This window comes from Sceloporus occidentalis, unplaced genomic scaffold, assembly GCF_023333645.1.
Source record: "Sceloporus occidentalis isolate IW3139 unplaced genomic scaffold, rSceOcc1.0.p SCAF_22, whole genome shotgun sequence".
NCBI lineage: Eukaryota > Metazoa > Chordata > Lepidosauria > Squamata > Phrynosomatidae > Sceloporus > Sceloporus occidentalis.
The window spans coordinates 3,450,441-3,477,326 of NW_028317002.1; the positions used below are offsets into that span (position 1 = coordinate 3,450,441).

At 36.8% G+C, this 26,886-nt stretch overlaps 1 protein-coding gene across 1 annotated transcript in view; it reads right to left on the reverse strand.

Moving 5' to 3' along the window:
- The window catches only part of LOC149300896 (calcium/calmodulin-dependent protein kinase kinase 1-like), a 67,516-nt gene extending 63,900 nt beyond the window's left edge, over positions 1–3,616 (reverse strand). Inside the window, exons 1-2 of the mRNA XM_089484563.1 lie at positions 3,224–3,616; positions 280–327 (exon numbers count right to left, since the gene is read on the reverse strand). Coding sequence (XP_089340689.1) covers positions 280–327; positions 3,224–3,616 — 441 coding nt within the window. The remainder of the gene's footprint in view (positions 1–279; positions 328–3,223) is intronic.
- Between the last annotated feature and the right edge of the window lie 23,270 nt (positions 3,617–26,886).

A 26,886-nucleotide genomic window follows, 5' to 3' on the forward strand; every position in this document is an offset into this window, starting at 1 on the left:
ATATATAAGAACCAAATCACAAAACAATGAAGACATTTGATTTTCTACAGCTGTAACCTGCTTTAAATTATTCTGAGCTGATAGTGAAACATATTAAACCTATTTGGAATTTAACATTATGTAAGGGCAATCACAGCTTAGCTATACTGAAAAACCTAAAGAAACGTAAAAAAAAATATACAATTACATTCTTGAATTTTGAGATTCTATATAATGAAAGACTTTTTTTAGGGTTATCAAAATAAAAAGGAGAAATTCATTACATGGCCTTATACTTACTTTGCCAATTTCTCTCTGCAGTTTGTATTGATTCAGCTGTACACAATCCTGTATCAAGAGTTAAAATTCAAAAGTTCAAACAAAGGGAAGACATTTTTATATAACAGAATTATAAGCAATCTTTCGCAAAAGAAAAATATTTTTAATTAAATTTCAATTTGCAAAAAAAAAAAAAAAAGTAGGATTTGGTAATAAAATGAATACTGACTGTGATTTAACTGTGATGACTAATATTTCTAATTTGTGATTCTGTCGGTGTGGCCATATACATTGCACATTTTCCTGTACTATTATTACTGTTTTCTACTAACATAATACCAGCCAAACCGGCATCAGACTGTTATGTCCACACAAAAAGTAAATCTAATTAAAAATGTCACTATACAAAAGATAACCATGGTGCCAGCATGTATATTTACAAAACAGATCTATATGCGCTTTCTTTTGCATTGTGTGCCAGAAACAGAAGCCTTATAACAATTTCAGTAAACTTTGGGGGTTCAGGTTATTTAATAAAGACGGGTTAGCCTTAATATTGTTAAAGCTTCTTTAAACACAAACGCATTACCTGTATGTGATTTCTCCCAGTCGAAGCATAATTCATTTAAACAATACTAATGCTGTTATAAGGTGAGCAACCGGAAGGTGACCTGTTAAATCTCTTTTTACTCTAATATAATCACCATACAGATCAGACTGATAAGGATAAGGAATAGTTTAAATCCTACACACCATTTAAGATGCTCTTATGTCGTAAAGAAATATTATTCAATAATATAAACATAATTAGGGCTGAAACAACGAATCGATAAAATCGATAATCGATAACGGAAATCGTTGTCGACGATTTCCGTTATCGATTAATCGAGTGATTGATTCGTTGTTGGAGCACTCAGCTCCTTTTACTTACCTCTGCGAGCGTTCCCCGCTTCTGCTACACGCTCTGCAGTCTCCGCCTTCTTTTAGCTACGTGACGGATGTGACGCGTTCCGGAGGTAAGTATTCTTCATGTCTATGTGCGATTCGCTCTATGCGAGTGGCTCCATTCGCACAGAGCGGTTCGCGGGGGTGGGGGTCCACGGCGGGGTGGGGGTGGGGTTTCAGGGGATGCAGGGCAGGGTGTGAGTGTGGGTGCAGGGCAGAGTGGGGGTGGGGGGTGCAGGGCAGAGTGGGGGTGGGGGGGCAGGAGACTGGGTGCAGGGCAGAGTGGGGGTGGGGATGCAGGGTGTGAGTGTGGGTGCAGGGCAGAGTGGGAGACTGTGTGCAGGGGAGAGTGGGGGTGGGGATGCAGGGCAGGGTGTGAGTGTGGGTGCAGAGCAGAGTGGGTGCAGGGCAGAGTGTGGGGGCAGGGCAGAATGTGGGGGCAGGGCTGGGTGCAGGGCAGAGTTGGAGACTGGGTGCAGGGGCACAGTGCTGGGTGCAAAGTGCTGGGTGCTGGGTGCAAAGTGCTGGGTGCAAAGTGCTGGGTGCAAAGTGCCAGGGCTGGGTGCAAAGTTCTGGGTGCAAAGTGCTGGGTGCAAAGTGCTGGGTGCAAAGTGCAAAGTGCTGGGTGCAAAGTGCAAAGTGCTGGGTGCAAAGTGCTGGGTGCAAAGTGCCAGGGCTGGGGCAAAGTTTCTTGAACGGTAACAGTCCACCTCTTTTCAGAATGTTTGGGGTTATTTTGTTTCATAAATGTTGTGTTTGGGTTCTTGTACTTTGAAAATATTGTTTTTTATTACATCATAACAAAATAAGAATGTTAATGTAAATTTTAAGTTGTTTTTTAACATCCAGTTCATTAAATTATTTTAAATAAACGAAAAATTTGCATATTTTTTTTATCCGATTAATCGGCCAACTAATCGGCCAACTAATCGATTATTAAAATAATCGTTAGTTGCAGCCCTAAACATAATTACATGTAATTATTGGACACACACTAGCTTTAGCAAATATGAGAACATCGCTGCTTTGTAATCAACATATATATATATATATGGTACAGTCTTTTTTTTGTATGTCAAACAACATGCGGGTCACCTTTATATTCACTGCTGCAATTTTGCGCTGCACAGTTTTGAGGTTTATTTGCAAATAGATCAGTGTAGCCAGGTATTCTCTTCCCTAAATCATATTAAATTCAGGTAAATACTTAAATATATCTGGGTGGATATAGGTAAATGGGGTTTAATGGGGTAAATGGGGGTGAGAATCTTAACTAGATACACTGTACAATTTGTGAGCCACATGAGTGATTCTCACTGCAAAAGCAATGAGAGAAGATAGCGCCGCCAGAACCCGCTATCAGCTGATTGGTGAACTGACATCATCGCCACATCTTCTGAAAATCCCAATAAGAATCAAAAAATCATTTTAGCTTTTAATAGTAACAAAAATCTGTTTTGTTTCATTAAACTTCTTTAGATGCAGACCTTGAAGCAGCCATTGTTGTCAATTATGGGATATTTTACGTGACTTTCCTTGCACAATTAAGACACTGAACTGATTATTTCCGACAATGCTATGAAGTGCCTTCCTACCTAGGCTTTCGTTAGTTAGAAGGTCTTTTGGGTGATTAATAATGAATCATCGCATTGTTTACCACAGGTAGTATGATAAGGAGTCAGGGTGTTTGTTAAAGATAACAGAGCTAGCTCACATACAGATGACTAATACGCAGCTAACTATAAACATTATATTACATGAAAACTACAACTGTTTTAAAATAGAAAACCCCACACAATGTTTGAAAACATATTTTTAACAATTCTACTTTCTCTCAAAACTAGAAAACTCACACTCATATACGACCTTTCCGTTCCATCAGCTAGCAAGCACAGTGGTCTCCTTGATGGCACTCCCTCAGTTAAGAGTTCCCTATTTATTTAGACAATGTCTGTTAACAGTATATACCCATCCCAATTATAATTAAGTTACTTTTAAAACTTAGTAAGGAAAAACTCACATCAGCATCAGAGATGGAAACACGGTTGGATTCAATTGTTGGCCTTCGAACAATACGTGGAGATATGTGTGATGCAGGACCAGTTGCATAGGGGCCATATGCTTGATGAGATGGAAGGCAGCTCGCCGAGGGTCGTTCCTGTAGGGAAAATTTTCTTTTTGATAGAGTAGGACGAGACACAGGTCTTTGTGAACAATTCAAGTCCCGCTGATCTTGGGAAGAAAGAAACACATCTTCACTTGTTTCAGAACTCATGCCATTATTTTTCAGGCTGTCCATCTCATCAGAAGACACAGTGTCTGGCTCCAGAGCGTCTTCATCCACTTCTATGGCAGCCACTCTCTCAGCAAGCTCTGTTTGGGTATCTTTACTAGGGCCAGAATCACAATCCATTTTGTGAATTAGGAGACTTTGGGTTGAAAGAAAACGTTCAAAAGGACTACAGACCTTTTTTTCTTTATTAGGGAGTTAATTCAGGGCATATGTCTGAAAAATAAACAAAGACCAGTTATTTTTTAATTCTCCTTAAAAAAAAGAATGTTTAAAGAGCTACTAACTATAACAAACATAATCTTCAACAGTTCTTTATCATGTTGATAAAAATTGAATTAAGCAGGAAAATACTAAAATTAGTACATATCTTAACCTTTGGAAAGACTGAAGCAACTTCACATGTATAATCTGGTGAAAGTAAAGGGTAAAACATTAATAACAACCTCTGAACAGGCCTGATAATATAATGCAAATGTAGTAATTTCAACCAGGTGTTATTAAGAGGAAAGATAATGACAAAATTACAAAGTATTATGGCTGAGAAGTTGAACAGTATAAGAAGCATTGTTAATTTATTCTGGACAATGATGGGGCACTTATTAAAATGTATTCGAATAGCACACCTGACAATAAGTTAAAACAGGTTAAAATCACTACTGATTTTATCATTAGGAAGGAGATAGGGTACAAGATTCCCCATGTTTATAATTTTATACACAGCATAAAAGCCATTCCTTTTAAAACTGGTCAAAAGCAAATGCATTCCTAATTATGCATGGAGTGCACCAATTAGAAGCAGCAAACATAAATTGCATTTTAAAAGCCTAGTACCGCATATAAAATGTGTAATTAACATGCAATTAACAAACAGAATCATAGTAATTACAGATTTTCATATTTTTATACTGTGCGAGCGAAATGGGTTAAATGTGTTGATAAATACCCTTATAGAATATATGTCTAAACAAAGCATAGTTCACCTGGCATCTAATCTCTCATTTTATATCTGAATTTATTAAAATGCAGATTATTTTTTAAAATCACAACCCATGTGCACTTATGTAATGCATGTTTAAAAAAAGGAAACATGAAAAAAGTATAGTTGCTATAGTTATGCAGTTGTCATACATTTTGAAATGCGACAGGGGAAAAAGAGGGGAATCTCAGCAAATTCTCCAGATTGTACAACATATTTTCATGCGGGTGCATCATAGAAACATGGCATACAATTCCATTTACAACATAATGATATACAAGGCCGGAATGGACCAGGGCACATTATGCCTAGGGGCTACCAAATCGTATTAAATTCATACTCATATTCCTATGCTAGACCAGCATTTGCCCAGTAGGCCAGATTGGATCTGATCATATGCATACGTGATTACCAGCCTTTTTTAGACACTAATGTTGTAAATGCTATACTGCTACTGATATTTTCCTGTAACCTGTTTGTTTTTAATACAAAATCACACATGGAATCACAATTTTGTGCATTCTCCCCATTTTTGTGTACTTTGAGTTGTCTGTTACTGAGCACAGAACCCAAGGACACCCTCCAGCAGCAGCAGCAGGTGCATAGACTTCATCTGGAGTAAGGCAGCTGCCCATCTTTGCCTTTGTTAAAGAGAGCCCTGGTGACTTACATATCAACAAAGTCAACCTTCAAACATCTAACACACAAGCTCAAACAAAATTAACGTCCTATAGTGCATAACCAACCTCCACGCACCTAACAATCAATCAGATTTAGATTTTACTGAAAAGGTGCACATTTTTAAAATACTTTTTAAATTGTAGAAAAGGAGCAAAATAGCGAATGTCATCAAAAAACTGAAAAAAAAGCATGTAAACATCCCAATTATGTTGTTTTTTTTAAATTAAGGAATCTGGGCTCCAGCTTTAAAAATAAATTAAAAAAAACCCTAAGAATTAAGGCCGCAGTAAAGTAACTGCAAGGAGTCTCCATACTATTTACAAGCGTCTCAAAGAAACAGATATCTGTGGCAGATAGTAACACATTTAGTATTTTTAACTCAATTTTTCTGCCAATTTCTCACCATTAAAAATCAACAGCTTTACACATTTGAAGAGTTAGGATTAATAATGTTTATCCCAAGAGCAGGAAGTTAGAATTGTATACACATAAATACTCAACATAATGAAAAACATGTTGGTAATGTTAAGTAAATGATGAGATTTGGGAGAACAGATTTTCTTTGTGTGTGTGTGTGTGTGTGTGTGTGTGTGTGTGTGTGTGTGTGTGTGTGTGTGTGTGTGTGTGTGTGTGTGTGTGTGTGTGTGTGTGTGTGTGTGTGTGTGTGTGTGTGTGTGTGTGTGTGTGTGTGTGTGTGTGTGTGTGTGTGTGTGTGTGTGTGTGTAACTAAATTCAAACAACTGTTTTGCACACTAACTTCCTAAAAACATCACTGCGTCTCCTAACCTATGTGACTTGTACTTGGCCTCCATATTGAACAAGATCGCAGAGCACATACTGAGCATAAATGAGATTTAGAAATCTGCTTATGTATTAACTTCATGATAAAAGATAACAGTGCCCTATAGACAAGGATGGATTAGTCTGGCCGTGTTATCTCTGTATATACTGTATATATTAATTTAAGCATTAAGTTTTCTTTGTTTAAAACCTCATATTCAATGTACAGCCCATGTGTTGGATGTAGTTGTCTATTCCATCTCTGCAGCTTTGCTGCTGGAGGATTACCCTGTCTACTGCTGTTGGAAGAATGGTAGAATAAAGAGATGGTGTGCTATGGGAAAAGGCTGTGTCCTCATTGATTCTTTGGAACATAAGGTAAACAACAAGATAGAAGAGAGTTTAGATTGCAATAATGTTTTAGAGCAACATATCTTACTCTTTTATGCAGTAACTGTACCTAAGGTGGTCACAGCTTTACCCTGTCTAGTGCAGGCTACCGACCTTTTCTCATACCATGAGTTGAGTCTCTAGGTTATTGTGCAGCGTACAGCAAATCTTCTTATAAATACAGCTTAAAATAAAGCATTTATCACGGCTAAAACACACCTGAAAAACAGTAAGCACTTAATTACTTCTTGTGAACTGCTTTGTCTTGGGATCTGCATTTACAATGAACTTTTATCAATTACAGCACTGAATTCTTACAGAAAAGAGAAATGCAATTAGTGCTCCTCTGGAGAGATTGTAATATTAAAGTTGCACAGGTTATAATAGTTATTGTTCATTATTATTAAGGCCCCCAGATGCTTTATTGTGTGATTAGCAATTTGATTTACACTAGGTGTCCTCTTTTCTACTCTGACAAACTGCAACTGATGCAAGTAAAAAGCTTTTTATAAATGGTTCACTAAATCTACTTTTGTTCTTTTAAAAGTTACAAATATACATGTATGCACATATATACCGCAACCAGGTCTTAAATACCCCGTAACATTTAATAATACCCTTTAATTAAAAGCAAATGTTTTTTTTCATTATAGCTCTCGGACATAATTCAACGACCTCGACATGTAAAAAGATTGACAGGCATTTTTAAAGCATTCATATATGGGCTTATTGACTAAAATGTCCAGTGGTTAGTTGATTTAAGGCTTAATTCAACAGACCAGCCTTGATTGAGGTTGTATGGCCTTGCATACTACCACTCTCTAACCAACTTGTATTCGAGACGATAAGTTGCACATTAGGGAATGCAATTTTGATTAAAATCACAAAATTAGCCAACTAAATGGATATTTTGAAAAATTATTGAAAATTATAATAATTGTGAAAAATAATGGAGATAAGGAACCTATGCTGTGCATGGTTGAATGAGGGTATTAAGGCACCCTCAAAGGGCACAAAGCCCACCTATATCCTCCCTTTGGAGAGGCATGTAGCTCAAAAATGTTTTCTAAAGTACCGTATTTGCTCGATTATAAGACGACCCCCCAAAATCTGAATATTAACTTAGGAAAAAAAAGCCTGAGTATAAGACGACCCTAAAGGAAAAAAGTTTTACCAGTAAATGTTAATTCATGTAAACTATTTTTTTTTAATAAAAGCTATGATTGAGAAAAATATTTTTTTTGTTTTTATTTCCTTGTATTTTCCAACCTGTCCCCCAGTTACGCACATCTGCCCCCAGGCTTGCCACACCAATATGGCACTGTGGCCCATGATATGCCTTTTAACCCTCTATATGCCACTGTGCCCCATGGTATGCCTTTTGACCCCCTATGTGCCACTCTGCCTCCAGAAATGCCTTATACCCCTATATCCCATTATGGCATTTAGGGGGTTAAAATGCATATTATGGGGCAGAGTGGCATATAGGGAGGTATAAGGCATTTCAGGAGGCAGAGTGCTCTATTAAATGCCCCCTTAACGCCACTCTGCCTCCTGAAATGCCTTATACCTCCCTATATGCCACTCTGCCCCATAATATGCCTTTTAACCACCTAAGTGCCAGAGTGGCATATAGGGGTATAAGGCATTCCAGAAATACCCTATGCCCCCATTTAACACACACACGCACACACACTTACCGGTGCTTCCAATTTCCTGCTGTATTGCAGGTGCAGCGGGTTGACGTCTCCTTCCGCTGCAGCCGGAAGGAGGTGGAGTTGGCAGCGGGGGTTTGTCTGTGTCCGTCGCGCATACCTTCCCCGGCTGTCAGAGATCAGAATTCCCCGCGGGGAACTCTGATCTCTGACATTTGGGGAAGGTATGCGCGACGGACGCAGACAACCCCCGCTGCTAGCCACACCTCCTTCTGGCTGCAGCGGACGTTGTGTACGCGGATCGCGTAGACATCAACCCGCTGCCCCGGCAATACAGCAGGAAGCACCGGTAAGTGTGTGTGTGGGGGGGGAGACAGGAGGATCCAGGTCCCCTGCAGCGGTGCGGGGGATCTGGATCTTAGTCTGATTAGAAGACGACCCCGATTAGAAGATGAGGGGTATTTTTCAGAGCATTTGCTCTGAAAAACACCTTGTCTTATAATCGAGCAAATACGGTAAATTGAAGATGGTCAGTTACTGCTAATATGGGCTGGAAATAAAGACTGGATATATAGTGTGAACCCAGGGGGCTGAGTTTTATTTGTACAGTAAAACCTCGAATTGCAATCCTTTTACATCTTTACTAGCACATTTATGCTGATCTCTAAAGGGAGAAGTGTAAACACTGGGTAACAGTGGTGAGAAATGCCATGTGTTGATATATGTTAATTTACCTTTAAAATAAGATATCTTCTCTTATATGAACCACATAGCAAAATAAAGTATACTCTATGAATTCATAAAATAATAACCCCTGTGGAATTAATTATTTACAGAAGGCAAAGTGCCAAAGCCGCAAACTATTATTCATAGCTGCTAGATGAAAGGGCATTCAGTCCAAGACAAAAGTGGAGTTCAGCTTGTCAGTCCATTAGTAGTAGCCCCAGAAAATATGTTCCCTTTGCTATAAGTTACAGGGCATTTGGTAGTTTTGACCTCATGTGCCACCAGACCTTTGATGATAAATCTGCCCCTCAGTATGCCAGTTCTTTTCATCTCTAATATAATGAAGTACATGAACAACTTCTCTAAAGTCTTGGAGTACATTATGAACGCTAACACACAGAAACTAATAGCCTGGAAGAAGGCTCTCTCAACCATAAATCATGCCTACGTATTTTTTAATAACTTGGTTCAGCAGATCTAATCTATTGGCACTTAGAGGAACTGTCATTATCTTCTACTTATATTCCATTCTGATGTCATAATTTAAGTAATCAACGAAACTATTGATGTATTTCTACAAAATGTATAGTAGACTGTTCAGAGCCTGCTAGATCCATTCTATTTATTGAACCAGAGTCAATTGTATGGTGCAATTAGAAAAAGAATATGGGTATGAATCTTCGGAATTTTAATTTTGGTGTAAAGAAAAAAGGCATTAGGATAGCAGATAAGATGAGTGTATCGCTAAGACGGAATGTTGATGCCTGGGAGGGATGTGTGATGACGTAGCACGCGAACGTCCCGCGTGAGACGCCAGCGGCTGGTGCCGAGTATGAACACAGCGAGGGATGAGTGACGCTTACTTTGGACGCTGTGTCCCACGATGCGGTTGACCGAGGAGTGACGGAGAGACGGAGGAGAGTTGGAGGAGAGACGGAGGATTCCACTTGAGGAGGTGAATACCGCCGGGGGAGACTGCTGCGGATCTCTGCGGATTGTCGCGGTTTCTCTGGTTTCGCGGTACTTTATGAGAACTATTTCGGTTCTGGAGCGCGCTGTTGAAGTGTTGTCCTACGGTTATTTTCTCACTTGATACACACCAATACCATCTTGAGGTTGTGAAAGATCCAGGGAATCTGGAGTAAATACAAGTAGAATAACAACTATCAGAGGACATCCAAGATATACAGGCATAATAAACCTTTTCGGTTCTTGGTCATCTGGAGCTGATACGTGGAGTGGCTGGTCATTCTTCGGCTGAGTTGCTGCTAAGTTGTTGCTGGGCCTGTCTGCATTGGAGCCCTTCTGGAAGATTGTTCCGGTTGGGGGTCGTGCTTCTCTCTCCTTCAGATTTGGGAGGATTTCTCTAAAGAATTTATACTGGGCCTGATCGTGTTGGAGCCTCTTTGGAAGTTTATCCCCTGCTGGGGGTTGTGTTCTCTCTCCATTAAAACTTGGGATAGCTCTACAAAGTTAAGTGGCTTCTGTAATATATTAATATATTCACATACATTGTTTTCTTTGTAGCATCTAATTGAAGCATTTAAACGAAGCATATCTGATTGTGGAATACGTTGAATAGAACATACTTGACTGTGGAATATGTCGAATAGAAATTCTTATATAGCATTATTTACAATCAACAAAACCTCTTAAGTTTCAACCTCAATAGAGAGAAGTGATCTGGAGTGATTTGGAGAGAGGAAATTTGTTAGGCTTTAAGATACAATAAATTAAGTCTATATGATACTATCTAATATTCTATGTGATTGACTATCTAAATGATGCGTATTTGATTGTCGAATTTGTTGAAAAGAAATATCTATATAATACTATTCATAAAATCAACAACACCCTCTAAGTTGTAAATATAACAGAGAGAAACTGGTGTGGTGAGAGGAAGTTTCTCAGGCACTAAGTTACAACAGCAACTTTAAGCCAGCTACTCTCTCAGCAACCTTAAGCCTATACGATGCCACCTAAGAAAGACCGGGAGAGAGAAAAAGAGAAAGAAAAGGATAAGAGGCTAAGTCTTGAGAAATCCAAAACCTTACAAACTTACTACTCTCCTAAGCTAGTTTCTAATATATCCAAACCTCCATCTATATCTGCGTCAATTCCAAACGACTCCTTTTCCGAGATTCATATGGAGACTTCACAGATGGAATTAACTCTCCCGTCCAAAATTACAAATATAAATGATTTATATTCAAAGCTAAGTGCAGAAATGAAATTTAATACGGACTCTTTGAAACAAGAAATGGGTCACATTTCGGATAAATTGTTATCCCAATCTAATACTATACAGACCCTTCCACTTGAAATAGATTCTCTTAAAAAAGAAAATAAGGATCTTAGATTGAATATACAAACAACGGACTTGAAACTAATACAACTTGAAGACAGATCCAGAGGTAATAATGTAAGAATAAGGGGAATCCCCGAAGAAATTACTACTGCACACTTGGAATCTTATCTAATGGATCTATTAGCAACCTATCTTCAAAAAGACCGTACAGGGACTACTCCGTTTGAAAACTTTCATAGATTGACTAAACCAAAGAATTTACTAAATCTAGATGTACCTAGAGATGTGATGGTTCGCTTCCACAATCTTTATGTTAAAAATCAATTTATATCTGAATTTCGTAAGAAACACACTCAGAATACCATTTATAAAGATTTAAAACTTCTCCCAGACCTCTCGTTTGCATCAAGGAACTTTAGAAGAAAATTTCGAGATTGCACTCAGAAGCTCAGGGAAGCAAACATTAAATATAAATGGGGCTCTTCTTCTAAAATTATAATAACTCATGAATTAAGGACTTTATTTTTGACTGACCCTATACAAGTGGAAGAATTTATACTATCAGTATCTCAACCTACTTGAATAAGTAGGAAGAACATCTCAAATGTGTTTACTATATTGGGACTGTAACATTAATTGTAGTATCAACTATTAGTCATACTATTAAAGTTTTTTTTTTTTTTTTTTTTTTTTTTCTCTACACTATATTGATCACCTTAGGGATTTTCACACACAATATGTGATTATATTACGGATATATTCGCCTCACACGTGATCACATTATGGCATAATTTATCAATGATTATAGATTTACACTTCTTTATTATTCTGTTTAATCTCACGAGGTTTTTTCACTCCACAGTCTTATCACCAACACATATCAGACACTTACACATTTTATACACATTATATGATAACTTTTTTTTTTTTTTTTTTTTAATTTAAGTTCATTAGTATCTCTTTTGCACATTTTACACATCACATATGATTATTTTGGTGAGCTATGTGTCTCACTTACACATACTTATTAGTCATCATAGAATTACCTTTCGCATATACTTATGATCATAGATTTTTTTTTTTTTTTATATATAATTATTCTCTCTCGTGGTTCTAATTCGGCACCTACGCTTGTTTCTGGCCCTATATGGATTTAGGGCAAATGTTGCATGATATATTCTCATGTACAAATTGTATGAATTGTTATGTGTATGTTGGTATAAATTTAGACGGAAATTTAGCTTTTAGAGATAGAAAGGATTGGATCATAAAACCAATTAGATGACACTTAGACTGATGACCATTAATTGCCAAGGTTTGAATACCCCACATAAAAGGGCGTTTTTATATGATACTCTGAAGCGGGAACATATTGATATTTGCTTTTCACAGGAAACTCATTGGAAAAAGGGATTTCCGACTCATTGGTTTTATAAAAGATATCCACTTGTTTTTGATTCAAGCTTATATTGTAAGAAAAAAAGAGGAATAGCAATTTTTATAAGTGACAAAGTTAAGTTTGAAAAACTGTATTATGAGAGTGACCATGAAGGTCGATATGGGATATTAATTTGTAAGATCAATGACTCAATTTATACTTTAGTAAATATATATGCTCCTAATACATCTACTGTTGAATATTTAGATAAGGTCTTTGATCGGGTTCATGAAATTTCGAAAGGTTCTCTCATTATTGGAGGTGATATGAATTGTATTCAGGATGTGAAATTAGACAAAGGTTTAAGATCCGGTTTATTTCCTGATAAAAATTTGAAATCGCTAAGTAAATCTTTTTCATTATGTCTTGCTCGTAATAATCTATATGACATCTGGAGTTAAAAATCCTTCTGTGAAAGATTTCACCTTTTATTCATCGGTTCATCAATCCTATTCTAGAATCGACTCATTCTTTACAGATAGCAAACTAATAGAATATTGCAATTTTGCATCTATTGGTAATCAAACTTGGTCGGACCACGCTCCAGTGATTGTAGAAATTAAGAACAAAAATGAATTCAGAATAAGATCTAAATGGAGACTTAATGAATCATTATTATTGTCTCCAATATTTAAAGAAAAACTGTTTAATTTAGCTAAAGAGTTTATAGAAATTAATGATAATAGTGAAGTTTCGGATACAACACTATGGTGCACATTTAAATGTGCTATGCGAGGACTTCTTATAAAACATGGAACCGAGGTAAAGAAATTAAAGGATTTATCCTTATCAGATCTCAATATTAAATTAGCGAAATTGGAAGCCAGTAATAAACAAAACCCATCGGTTCTTATTTCTGAAGAGATTAGATCCATTCAATTTAAGATTAAAGAAAATCTAATTGAAAAGACAAATAGATGTCTATTAAGACTCAAACAAAACTGGTATTACAGTAGTAATAGGACAAGCAAAAATTTGACAAATAAAATTAAAAATCAAGTGGAAAGAAATAGAATAAATAAAATTATTGTAAACAAGAAAATGTTTTCAACCCCAAAACAAATTGGGGAAGCTTTCAGATCATATTATGCTTCACTATATAACTTACCAGATATAACTAAAAATACCTTACAGATTAATTCTTTTTTGGATGGGTTGAACCTTCCTAAACTCTCCTTAACGAAATTAACAAAATTAAACTTTCCCATTCAACTTTCAGAAATAAAGAATACGATCCGTAATCTTCCCAAATCTAAAGCTCCAGGACCTGATGGTTTCTCTGCCCCTTTTTATCAACTCTTGGAAAAAATTATTTCTCCAATTTTGTTAAGAATATATTCTGAAATACCAACTAAGAAAAAATTTCCATGTGAAATGCTTCAGGCCATGATAACCCCAATCCCTAAATCAGGTAAGGATCTAACTAAAGTTATGAATTACCGTCCTATCTCACTAATAAATTTAGACATTAAAATTTTCTCTAAAATATTGGCAGAGAGATTAAAAGAGGTAATATCTGACTTAATACACCCAGATCAAACGGGTTTTCTTAAGGGGAGAAACGGGACAGATAATACGCGTAGAATATTAAATCTTATATATGAATTACAAAATACTAAATTACCCGCTACGCTAATAGCCTTAGATGCCGAAAAGGCTTTCGACAGAGTCAACTGGTCCTTTTTAGAAGCTACTTTAAAAGCATTTGGCTTATCCGGAGACTTCTTTCATAATACATTAGCTCTTTATAAAAATCCACAAGCCAAAATATCTGGAGCTAATTTAGATTCTGACAATTTTAATATTAACAATGGTACGAGACAAGGATGTCCATTAGCTCCCCTGCTTTATATTCTTTCAATTGAACCTTTGGCAGTAATAATTCGTCATTCCACAAAAATACACGGATTAATAACAGGTCCATTGGAACATAAGATCGCACTTTATGCTGACGACATTCTTCTCATTCTTACTTCTCCTGAATCTTCAATTCCAGAAGTGATAGAGCGTATAAATGAATATAGTCTTTATTCCAATTATAAATTAAATATAGATAAGACTCAAATCATTAGTTTCAACATGGAATTACCTCAATTACATAACCTAAAAACTAAGATACCATTTTTTAGATCACAGACATATATAAATTACTTGGGAATAAAAATTTATAACAACCTTTTAGATCTATTAAATAATAATTACCTTAGCCTTCTTGATGACTTGAAAATTCAATTATCGACTTGGCAGAGATTAGAAATTTCATGGCTCGGCAGGTTAAATATATTAAAATCATATGTCATACCTAGATTAATTTACTTGTTTAGAACAATTCCACTTTCAGTACCGGTGAAAATTTTAAACCAATTTGAAAAATTGTTTTTCTCATTTGTTTGGCTAAATAAAAAGCCAAGAATATCCCGTCTCATATTAAAAAAAAATCTTTTACAGACTGGACTTAAATTCCCTAATATACGAAATTTGCATGAAATTTGTATGTTCACTCATTTTTTAGCTTGGGACTTTAAAAGGAAGTTCGACCTCCCGTGGCATAAGTATGAATTTTGGAAAGGTCGCAATCTTGATCAATTTTACTTTTATTGGCTTAACCATGGCAGTATAAAAGATCTAGATATGTCGAATCCAATAATATCAAATATCTTGAAGAATATGTTTACTTTTAAAGAGAAATTCATTTCTGAAGATTCATGGTCATCTTATACACCTGTTGGTATGCTACAATCTATTATTAAAGATATCGATCTTAAAACGTGGCATGCACATGGTATTCATAAAATTGAAGACATAGGGTCTCCCTCTAGATTAAAATCCTTTGAAGAATTGCAAGTCAAGTTTTTACTCCCGAATAAGGAAATTTTTTCATACTTAAGAATTGTAAGTTTTATCAAATCTAAGACTTGGCATTTGCCAACTATTTTAGATAGATTTATAGGAAAATATTCCAATAATAATCTAATCTCAAGACTGGGAACTATGTTAGAACAGATACATATTATTGAAAAACCTATTACTATACAGAAATGGGAAACAGATTTTGTTTTTTTTTATCCGGTAGAAGTCTGGAATGCCTCATGGAACATACTAAGGAAGACAATCCATTGTATTAATCTACACGAACAATTTTATAAATTATTGCATAGGTGGTACTATGTTCCTACAACTTTACACAAAATGGTTAGCTCAAACTCCAACAAATGCTGGAGATGTAAATCGGAACTTGGTACCGCAACCCATATTTGGTGGTATTGCGATAGTTTAAGCACAGTAAAATTTGAAGTTACAAAATTATTTAATAAGCTATTTGGACAACAATGGTTTTTAACTCCTCAATCTTTCCTTTTTCATATAGATATTCCAGTTAAAAATAAATTTAATCTAGAATTAGCAATCAATATTTTTGCAGCAGTTAAAATCTGTGTGGCACGGAACTGGAAGTCGGAAGTACTCCCGACCCAGCGGAACATCTATGACCAAATAGAGTATCAACATAAAATGGAAAGACATTTTTTCTATTTATATAACAACATAAAAAAATATGATAAAATTTGGTTACCATGGCAGGAATTTCTTCTTTCTTTATGAGATAAATCTTCATCCTTGGCAATTGAGTCGTAATATTACCTTATTCAATTCTCCTTTCCTTCCTATTCTCTATACCATCTAATTTGCTTAATTAGGTTATAGATTTATCCGCCGTCTATGTATGAATGTTAATTCCGTTTTATCTATAATTATAATTTGATTACGAAATAATGTACTGGATTATGGTCTGTCGGAATGCTGTGTTTGTTGTGATGTTTTGTTATAATAATAAAATGGAAAAAATTAAAAAAAAAAAAAAAAAAAAAAAAAAAGGATAGCAGATAAGATGCACACATTACTTCTCAAAGAATCTCAACAACGCAAGGGACCTACTGAAGCTGCTATCATATGTATTCTCATATCATCCCTTTTGCAAATGTGTGTGGAGATGTGTTCTGCCGATAAACCTTCTTTTAAAGTGATTCATTTCTTAGTGTAATATTAGGCAATTGCTAAAGAGTATCAGAAAAAAGAGAAAGATAAATAAATACACAGGTTTTTATTTTATTTCAGACGTGACCTTGCTTAACAGCATAGTTAAACATATTTTAAAATACTCATTGGATTTTTGCCTTAAAACATCTAAAGTATACAAAAAAAAACAGAAGTCACAATAATACTAGAATACAAAAGACATAAGGGGCTTGTTTGTATATGTAGTAGACATATGAATGTTTCTTTTAGCACCAGCAGGTGTGTGTAGACACAGTATGCACGGTTATATTATTAGCAGGTAACAGCAATGTCAAGTCTACAGGGCAGGGACGTTCTTTTGTAATGTATGTATACCTATAGTTCCCTACACATGATGTCTGCATGACTACTGTACGTCTTACACTTTTTCAAATAATATACCTGCTCTTTTTATACTGTAAATTGTGCTTAGTACATCTAATGGAGCTATATAAAAATTTACATTTATACACTGCGGATCTTGAAACTATAGTTATTGCAAAGTAGTAAACAATAAAATAAAGTACCAGTGGCTACAAACAAGATTAGCAAAAATTACTGTAAACCAAGATACCCAATTTATACATTTGGGAAGAATAAACCAACACATTTTCAGTAGCTACTAAATGTGGATCTCTGGGCAGAAAATACTAAAAAAATCTAGTTACAACAGCAGCTGTTTTTCAGTAACTATCAGCTTACAGTCCTACAAAGAAACCGTGTTGTATCCCTGTAGCCATATAATATAGCAGTTCTTCAGTTATGAAGCCATCATAAAAAAATATATTGAGAATCTATGTGCAGTCATACAAGCAATGTCATCCTTAGGCACACATGAACTGCAATTAATTTCTGACCTCTCGTTACTGTATTCCAAAGCAATATGAAATAATACTGACATATTAGAATATAGAATAATAATATAGCTTCATTGCAGCTTACAATTCTAGGCGTGCAGCTAGTTATTATGTGGCACAATCACAGGCTGTTTTATGTAAAGAAGGACGATCTCTGCATACACATGAATCCGTTTTTCCCCTCCAGAAGGAAAGACATAGAAAGCACGTTGTACAATGTGTTTATCAAGAAAATAAATTCAAGGCAGAATCATCTGGAAATACATATTATTAAATGGAAACGCATAGATGCAAACATTGAATACAGCTTATATTACTTAACCGGAGCATATGCTCATACCAGTGTTATACAATTTTAAAATGTATGTCAGAAATAATAATCCAAAATATGTAGCTACTTTTTTTACAATTTAATTGTCTTTTTTTTCCAGGTAAAATGTGGCTATAGAAAAAAAATAAGGATGAAATGTTTCTAAGGCTGAAACAAATAGATAGTATACTTGTGCGAGTTATGTCTTGTCTACCCATCCTACTGCGTTGCGGACAATCTGCAATATTGGCAAAAGCAAGCAAGGGAAGAAGAAGGATGCTGCACACTCCCACAGTAGGAGAGAGGAGCCGGCTCTACAATGCATACATTTCGGTAATACCCATACTTGTTATAGAGCGGCTCCTCTCTGCTACTGTCTGAAAGTCCCTCACATTAACCTAGACCTCAAAAGTTATGACAGCAGTGGAGCACCTCATGCTATTACAAATTAAGTATGCAGGATGGGGACTAAGCGTCCCCTATCACTCTGGGGCTCAGGAGCAATTGCTCCAGGTGCCAGTTGGTTTATCCAGCCCTTCACCCGGGGTGTTATCTGGTGAGAGAGTCTAAAAAGTTCCTGGAGGGTTATAGTTGGGTTCACACCTTAGGAAGTAACACAACTCCAAATGTCAGATTTTAACCATCCTTTAAAAACAAAGCAAACTATGAAGTTAAAGAACAAAAATTAAAATGTAGGTAAGGGGGTACATACACTACTATAATGGTTATTCTTTTAGTAACAAAGCTAAACATTTCATAAATTTAACATACATAATTTAGGACAGATAATTCCTAAAATAACCAAATCCCTATAAAGTGGCACTGGGTAGGATAAGTGTACTGGAACGTATAAGTAATGATTAATACGAATACTTTATTCACAAAAGGGCAGACATGATCCTCAGCATTGTGCAAGACAGAACTAATTGCTGTTAAGAGGCAGATATAGTGTAACTAAAGGAAAATGCTGCTGTCAGAGCATTAGCTCCCAGCATGGTGAAAGAGGAACACACAGAGTGAAAGATAGCAAAGAGGGAAATAAGCCCTTGATTAAGAGAAATATGCTTAAAAGCTAAAATAATGATTTTCAGATTGATGGTCTGCTTCCCATTATGGACACCTTTTCAGTAGTAACAGTCCAAGGACATCAACTTTTGTAAACGGTATGGTGGGCAATCTAAGCCAGGGCTGGACTTAAAACCAGACACCTGCCTGGGTTGACCGAATCATGGGGTTTTCTCCATGGGCCACTTTACTAGGAGCCAGAGTGACTATTTGGATCCAAATCCCCATGCCTCCTTTCTTCTCCCCTTTTTAAGAACTCAGAATGTTTGAATATTAGTGTAATGTGCAGCCTTAAAAGTCACAATACAGTTTTAAAAATGAAAACCATAAAACGAGTTTATAAAGGCCCAATAACTGTGTAACAATACAGCTTTATCTAAAATAGGTAGGTGGTACCAAGTAATATATTTTTTTGTGGAAAAAAAAATGAAAGTTTCCAGAAAAAGGAATCTACATAAGCTGCTGCTGCTGCACAGTACAGGTAAGCACATAAATAAAAGAGGTCATGTCATGGGGCAATCATGCACAAACGCTAAAAACAAGTTATAAAATCCTATGTACACAAGATGCAGCTGTTTAACAACTTCAGAGGTAATCACATAAATAAATGAAGTTGTGTCACAGGGCAATGCATAACTATAATATCTGAGTGCCAGATGAGGGCATAGACACCCCCTGTTTGTCCCTAGTCCCAAGTATTTTACATGTACCCTCCTGTGTCACTGGTAGAAATGAGGGAAGAGGGGAAGGAGGGAAAAGAGTCCGGGGAGGCAGGGAAAAGTGCCCAAATCCCCACCTTCATTGAGGCTCTTGATTCAGTAGCCTCTCAAAGTCAACTGAGGCCACTAGCCCAGGGCAGCTGATCCTTCTTGAAGTGTATCTTTGCATTCGGTCTGATGTGATGTACATTAACTCCTCCAGAGCCAAGAAATATTCTTGCTTGGGGTGGCCCTGACATCAGCTTGCATAGGGCATCTCTGACATCACACACAATCACACCATGCCACATAACAGGCGTACTTGTGAAATAGTAAGGAAGATTCAGTTGGTGGAAAAAACATAGAATAACCAGAAAAACAAAGGGAGTTCCTAAAGAATGGTAGCCAACATTGGTTGCTATTCAGCAGATGCTAAACTGCATATGTCAAGATTTCAGCTAGTTTAATCAGTATATTTAGGAGTTCTTTTACGGCATATAAACCTCTGGTCAGGGATAGGCTTTTAGCCATGTCCACTCCCTCCTAGTCTTCCCCTAATCCCACCATCAAGTCTCTTCCTCCCACTGCAAATCCTGCCTCTAGACTAGAATCTGCTCCGTTGAGAACCATGCTCCATTCCTTTTCCTCACTCATGAAAGAGAGATGACCTGGGGTAGAGCTCCCAGTTACGGTATAATTATGGCAAACCCCACTGTGTGTTATCCACAAAATTAAAATGCCTTGTCAAGCAGCAGGCAGTTTCACCCAATTAAAGAAAACCTTATGAAAGAAAACCTTGCAGGCCGACTTGAAGGCTACTTACATCATAACACGCCTGAGTGAACAATGAACACTTAAGAACTCATTCATTCATACATGAGAAAAATGAAGCAGTCAAATGCAAATATGACAGGTCATAAAATGATTTTTAATACAGAGCATGTCCTCTGGAAGAACTAGAAGTCAAAGTATGAGGTCATTTGTCAAACAGGGCTCATAACTAGCTTAAATTATCAAACTGAATTCTGCACAAAAGGTGGATGAATCATAGAGTGCAATTAAAGTGTGCATTACTGTAATTTTAGACCTCTAACTTACATTATCAGCAATGTGATGTTCCCAACGATCACCTTTAAAGGAATAATGAATGGTATACAGCCTTATGGCATTTTGTGCTGGAGCACATCAATATGGAAGTAGAATATGGTTTTTTGGGGGGGGTCAAATAAGGTAGAAATCATTAAAGTAATAATTGTTTGAAATTACCTTTTCATTTTTGAGCAAGAAAAACCTTTGCCATTCTTCAGTCTAAAAACAGTTCTGTTATTGAGAGCTCTATCTAGTCTCTTTTCTATGCTAGCATCGGATTCCCATTGGCTGCATTTAATGGGAAGAGACACTTACAACCAATCAATGTCAATACCAAACTACTCATATCAATCCTTGGAAAATATCGAACACTGTCTCTGATGAGGCGGCGGTTGTTAACATTTTGAATTTCAATTGGTCAGAATCACCAATCTTGGTGAGAAGTTCCCAAACACAACTGCATCTATCCTGCTGATCTAAAAAAATAATCAGAATCTCAGATGGGACATCTGCAAATCGTACTGAAATCATTAATATTTGCCGAGGATTCAACTTCATCATGACCTGTGTGTTTTAAGGTGCACAATTATATAATGCAATCTGCAATCCAGTATAATAGTTTTTTTTTTCTTTACCAGGACAAATGAATAATAAATTAGTATTAATACACTCAGAGCATCTTGGAAGAATCGAGTGTAAATACCAAAATTAGATTTGTTACAAAGACAGCCTTGTGTGTAGTTTTCTCTTTGTTTAGACTTAAGTGTCAAACTGGTATTCCATGTCAGTACTACCTGGAGAACGGACTGATTCGTTACAGACGACATTGAAATTCTAAATCGAATATATGTCTAATATGCCAAAGACATGTCTGCGAGTCACTTACTAAGAGTATTGTATCAATTTCATTGGCATTAATATATATTGATATAATCCTTTCCGATGCCTACACTTTAGGTAATTTTAGGACCTCAACCTGTTTTAGAATTACAACTCCTCTAATTGTCTTGTGAAAATCAGCTTAATAGCCTAATTAACAAGAAACTAGAAGTGTATGAGAAAGATTAAGAGAGGTTACTCACTGAGAATTGTTAACTACATAGTAAACACAGAGAGCTTCAGCTGTAATAAGAAATATGTATTCAATAGAGGAAGCCAATAAACTCCTAATCGGCAGTCACAGACAAAATCACTAATGGTTTAGATTTTCATAATAGATAAGAAATATTCACAATTAAAGTTACTAATCAACAGTGATAAATATAACTGAGAGGATTCAAAATCAATATTAAACAGCCACAAAACTGATCTCTGTAACGTGGTTAACACAATAGAGGACAGTGCACGATTACAAATGGATCTGCATAGGTTGGAGGCTTGGGCTGGGATGTGGCAGATGAGGTTCAACACAGATAAATGTAAGGTTATGCACATGGGGAAGAAAAATCCAGGCTGGGAATATGTACTAAATGGGAAAACACTGGGGACGACTGACATGGAAAAGGACTTAGGAGTTTTAGTTAACTGTAAATTTACCTGTAGCGACCAGTGTCAGGCAAATGCTGCTAAGGCAAATAAAATCATGGGGTGCATCAAAAGGGGCATAGATGGCCACGACAAGTAAATAATTCTACCACTGTACAAGTCACTAGTCAGACCACACATGGAATACTGTGTACAGTACTGGGCACCAGTGTACAAGAAAGATATAGTGGAGCTGGAGAGGGTTCAAAGACGGGAAACCAGAGTAATAAGGGGAATGGGAGGACTACAGTACCCAGAAAGATTATCAGAATTAGGGTTATTTAGTTTGGAAAAAAGACGGCTTAGAGGGGGACTTAATAACTTTGTATAAATATATAAGGGGGCAGTACAGAGATCACTCCCAGGACCTATTTATACCCAGGACTGTATCTCTAACAAGGGGACATCCTCTACGGCTGGAGGAAAGAAGGTTTCTACACCAGCACAGACGGGGGTTCTTTACAGTAAGAGCGGTGAGATTATGGTAAACTCAATAAAAGAGTTCAAAAGGAGACTGGACGTGTTTCTTGAAAGCAATAATATTACAAGTTATGGATATTCGATTAATAGGGACAGAACGTTGATCCAGGGATTTATTCTGATTGCCATATTTGGAGTCGGGAAGGAATTTTCCCCCTGGTATGGGGCAATTGGCATCTGCTTCATAAGGTTTTTTTTGCCTTCCTCTGGATCAACACAGTAGGGACACAATATGTATATAGGTTGAACTTGATGGACTTTGGTCTTTTTTCAACCTTATGAACTATGTTACTATGTATTCTATTAATTTTTGGATGTTATATCTTTAGTCCCTCCCTTCAATTAATAAAACCAACTTGCCTATAGCCAATTAGGCCAAAATATGAGTTGTGCCTAGTTCTTTTGCACCTTTGTGAGATTATTATGTTAACAATTCACAATGTGACATTGAAATAGAGGCAAAGAAGGAATTACATATAGGAATGCTGTTAGATTCTGAATGCTTCTTTAAGCTATTCAGCTATTGATCCAAATCAAGGTCAACAACCATAAATTTGGTTTAAGTGCCCATTCTTCCAGCGTTAAGTCTATGTTATAGTTATAACAAAAACATTATTCTAACTTAAATATACTATATTGTTACAAAAACTGCACTAGTATAACATTACATAGATGTTTTAGCACTATGACCCTCCTACAACGATTTCTAGTAGCATATGCTCTACTTGGATGTCTGCACGTTTCCTGAAACTCAATCCCCCCAAAACCAAACTTCTCATCTTCCCTCCCTCCAACGCTAAGATTCCCCCATTAGTTTCCCTCAATGTTATTGGTGCCATCATCTCCCTGTCTATTTATGCCCGCTGTCTTGGTCTCGCCCTTGATTCCGTCCTGTCGTTCACCCCCCACATTCAGTCTGTCTCTAAAATCTGCCGTCTTCATCTTAAAAACAGTGCCCCTATGCGTCCCTTCCTAACACAGTATGCCACTAAGGCTCTCGTCCACGCCCTTACCTCCCGCCTTGATTATTGTAACTCTGTCTTAGCCGGTCTCCCTCTTAACTGTCTCACTCCTCTGCAATCCACCATGAATGCTGCTGCCAGACCTATCTTCCTCTCTCATCGCTTTACTAACGTCTCTCCCCTCTGTCAGTCTCTTCACTGGCTGCCTGTGCGCTTCATGATTACTTTCAAAGCCCTTCATATCGGTTCCTCTTCCTACATCTCCTCACTCATCTCTAAATACACTCCTAACCGGTCTCTCCGCTCTTCCAATGACCTCCTTCTATGACTGCCCCTATCCTCTGGAATGCTCTCCCCCAGTCTATCTGCCTTTCTTTGTGCGTTTATTCCTTAAAAAAAATCCCTGAAGACCCACTTCTTTAAGGACGCTTACGACATTAAGAAGACATGCTATGCAAAGAAAAGGAACCAAATCAGCAAGGTAGGTCTGTGAAGGGGAAGCTGCTATAAACAGATGACTTACTATATCCTCACTATTATTGCTTTCTGCAAAGAACAGCAATTTTATGACATAATGTGGGATTCACTTTTGTAGTTCTTGTAGGAAAGCTACCATTTTATTCATACTACCAGCATTATATTTTTGGGGGAAAACCTCCTAAGCTAATAAGCTGCCTATACAAAATACACTGTCTATACAAAGAATGAGACAAAAAATACTATTATATCATGTCACCCCACCTACATATTTTACCGACAGTATAAGTCTCTATAAACAGGTTTAACTGTGACAGATTTTCAAAAAGTAAATATATTTTGCATATTCTACAAATTACAAAATTAAAATGTATTATTCTATATACACTTGTTGAAAGGCTGTTCTTCAAAGACAAAATCATACCCACATTTCTGAGCCATCTGGTCCTCCTAAGATCCATCTGGACTCATCCACAGCAAAAAGACAATATGTGCTACAATATGTGACGTTGAAAATAAATGTTCACAAACTATGAAAAGGCAAATGGAGAGGTGAGTCATGTTGACTACCCTTCGGTCTCCATGATACACATGGAATCTAACCTAGCTGATTTCTGCAATGCAAAAGAATGCTTAACAAATGAGATATCTTCAGATTCAGAGACCTGCAACTTTTTGCCAACTTCTTCACACTGAAATCACCTCAATACTGGTGTCCTGCTATATTCTAACATGTTATCACGTGTTATCATCGATGGTAACCGGACGCTGGGGCACTCTGAGCATCAGGCAGGGTAAATTTCCAAGCATGTTATTAAATGCATGCCATTTATTAATACTAAGTTACCTGGCAAAAAAAACCTACATAGGTTACAAAACGAAAAAGAACATGCTCTAAATAGTCATCTGTAGTTATTTCAACGTGGTATTTTCAGAACTCAGAAATACCTTCTGAAAGAGTTGCAGCAACTCTGTGGTTGTCAGCATTACTAATCATATCAGCAAAGCTTCTTTTCATCTGCACACCTAGGTGACCGCTCCAAAAGGATAAGCTGTTGCCGCATTTAGTACACTAAAGAGTTTATCTTCATTGTGTTTAGTGACCGTATGTGAAGACAGTCCTCATGTGCAGGAATTCCTTTAGAGTCAGACAGACGGGGTCTCTCGCTCTCCTTCCAAATTCAGCATTTAGCATCATGCTGTGAGAACACACTGGTGACTGTCTGTTGAAATGCTAATGGTCCATGTCATGTTTATCAAAGCTGAGAGACTGATCATACATTCCAGACCTCTGTTGCTGGAGGAGACCAAATCAATGGGAAAAAAACAAACATTCTGCACGGCTCACATTTTAAAGGCATAGAAAACCATTTGTCCCACTGCTGAAAATAAATATGCATGTAAATTTATTTAACCCAATTACAATCACTGTACCTATTTGCATGTAGTAAAATGCACTGGAGTCGGCGCAAAAAGGTTAAAAACAAATCACGTAGTTGTTAACTAGTTCTCCTTTTCTTTTTCTACTAAACATTAACTGCAGCATATTCAGTTTCTGGAATGTGCAAAAACAGGGCTTTATTTTTTTTTGCAAATCATATACACGATAACAAAAAATGACTGAAAGATCAGATATAATACTACATACCATGCACTTTATTGAAATGAGTGGTGATTTTACTATTGTGTCACTTAACTGGCGCATTCATTTTACATTTTGTGGTCAGTATTCACAGGCATTTATGGTTTTCAATATCTTTAGCTTAGTACTTGGCTACTCGACGCTTATGGAAAATATATCATACTGCCCAGTGGTGTATTCAGACCTAGACTAACTAGGCATAGGCCTAGTGTGTCTTATTGGGGGGGGGGGGGGGTACAGCAGTCCCCCTGCTACAAAACGAAGGGCAGATCATCTCTGGGCAATTAAGTAAAAATGAGATAACTCTACTGAGTACACAACAAGCTGCTCAATTGGCTAACGCTATGGAGGTTGTGCTGGCTCAGTACAGACTCCATAGACTGCATTAAAAGGCGCTGCCTGCTTTTAAGACCCGGTACAGTGGAATATGACATCTCAAAAGCACCAAACTTCTTAGCGAATAAACCCTCTCCTGTTTTGTGTACCAGATATGAAATAAGAGTCATCAGTAAAAATAACTCCCAATCAGGAACATTATGCTGCTAATTACTATTCGGGTGTGGATGAAAATATCTTATTGATTAATTATTACTGATTAGAGCTATTGTTCAAAGTGCAGCAGGGTGGTCCTAATACACAAAAAATTATTTGGGCTTAAACCACAGAATTCTCCTATTACACATGGCCAGTGATGACAAAACTCATATATTCCACAGGAATTTGATGGCAGGTTTTCAGGACACAAACAGTGAATATCTAACAGACAGAAGAGCATCTGAGAATGACAGTCATGCCAAAGAGTTTCCAAGGCTCCATCCAGTTTTGTCATCTGCTTCTTAGTAAACCAAATAGAAAGGAGAAAGTTGGAATGATGCTGTACACAGACATTCTTTGTACTTTAACAGCGTGGATGCCAGCATATCTGGCTGGGTCTCATATGTCGGCAAGTTAAATGACATATTTAACTTGCCGACAGATTAGATGACATATTTAATAAGGGACAAAAACATACCAACGTATATTAAATGGGATGCCAATGAGAAACATAGTGTGTTATATATTAAATTAGAAGCCTGTAAGTTGTTGGATATTACAGTTTGTCACCCATCACTGAGCCACTCAATCAGAATACGGGGAGTTATGGGAAGTTAACTTGTATGATTATATGACTAAACAGGCTTGATGTTACCACTTTTCAGCAAAAAATATTACCCGTGAAGAACTAACTGTACAGCAACTGTAAGAATAGCAGAGTGATTTTTTATTATTATTCCTCATT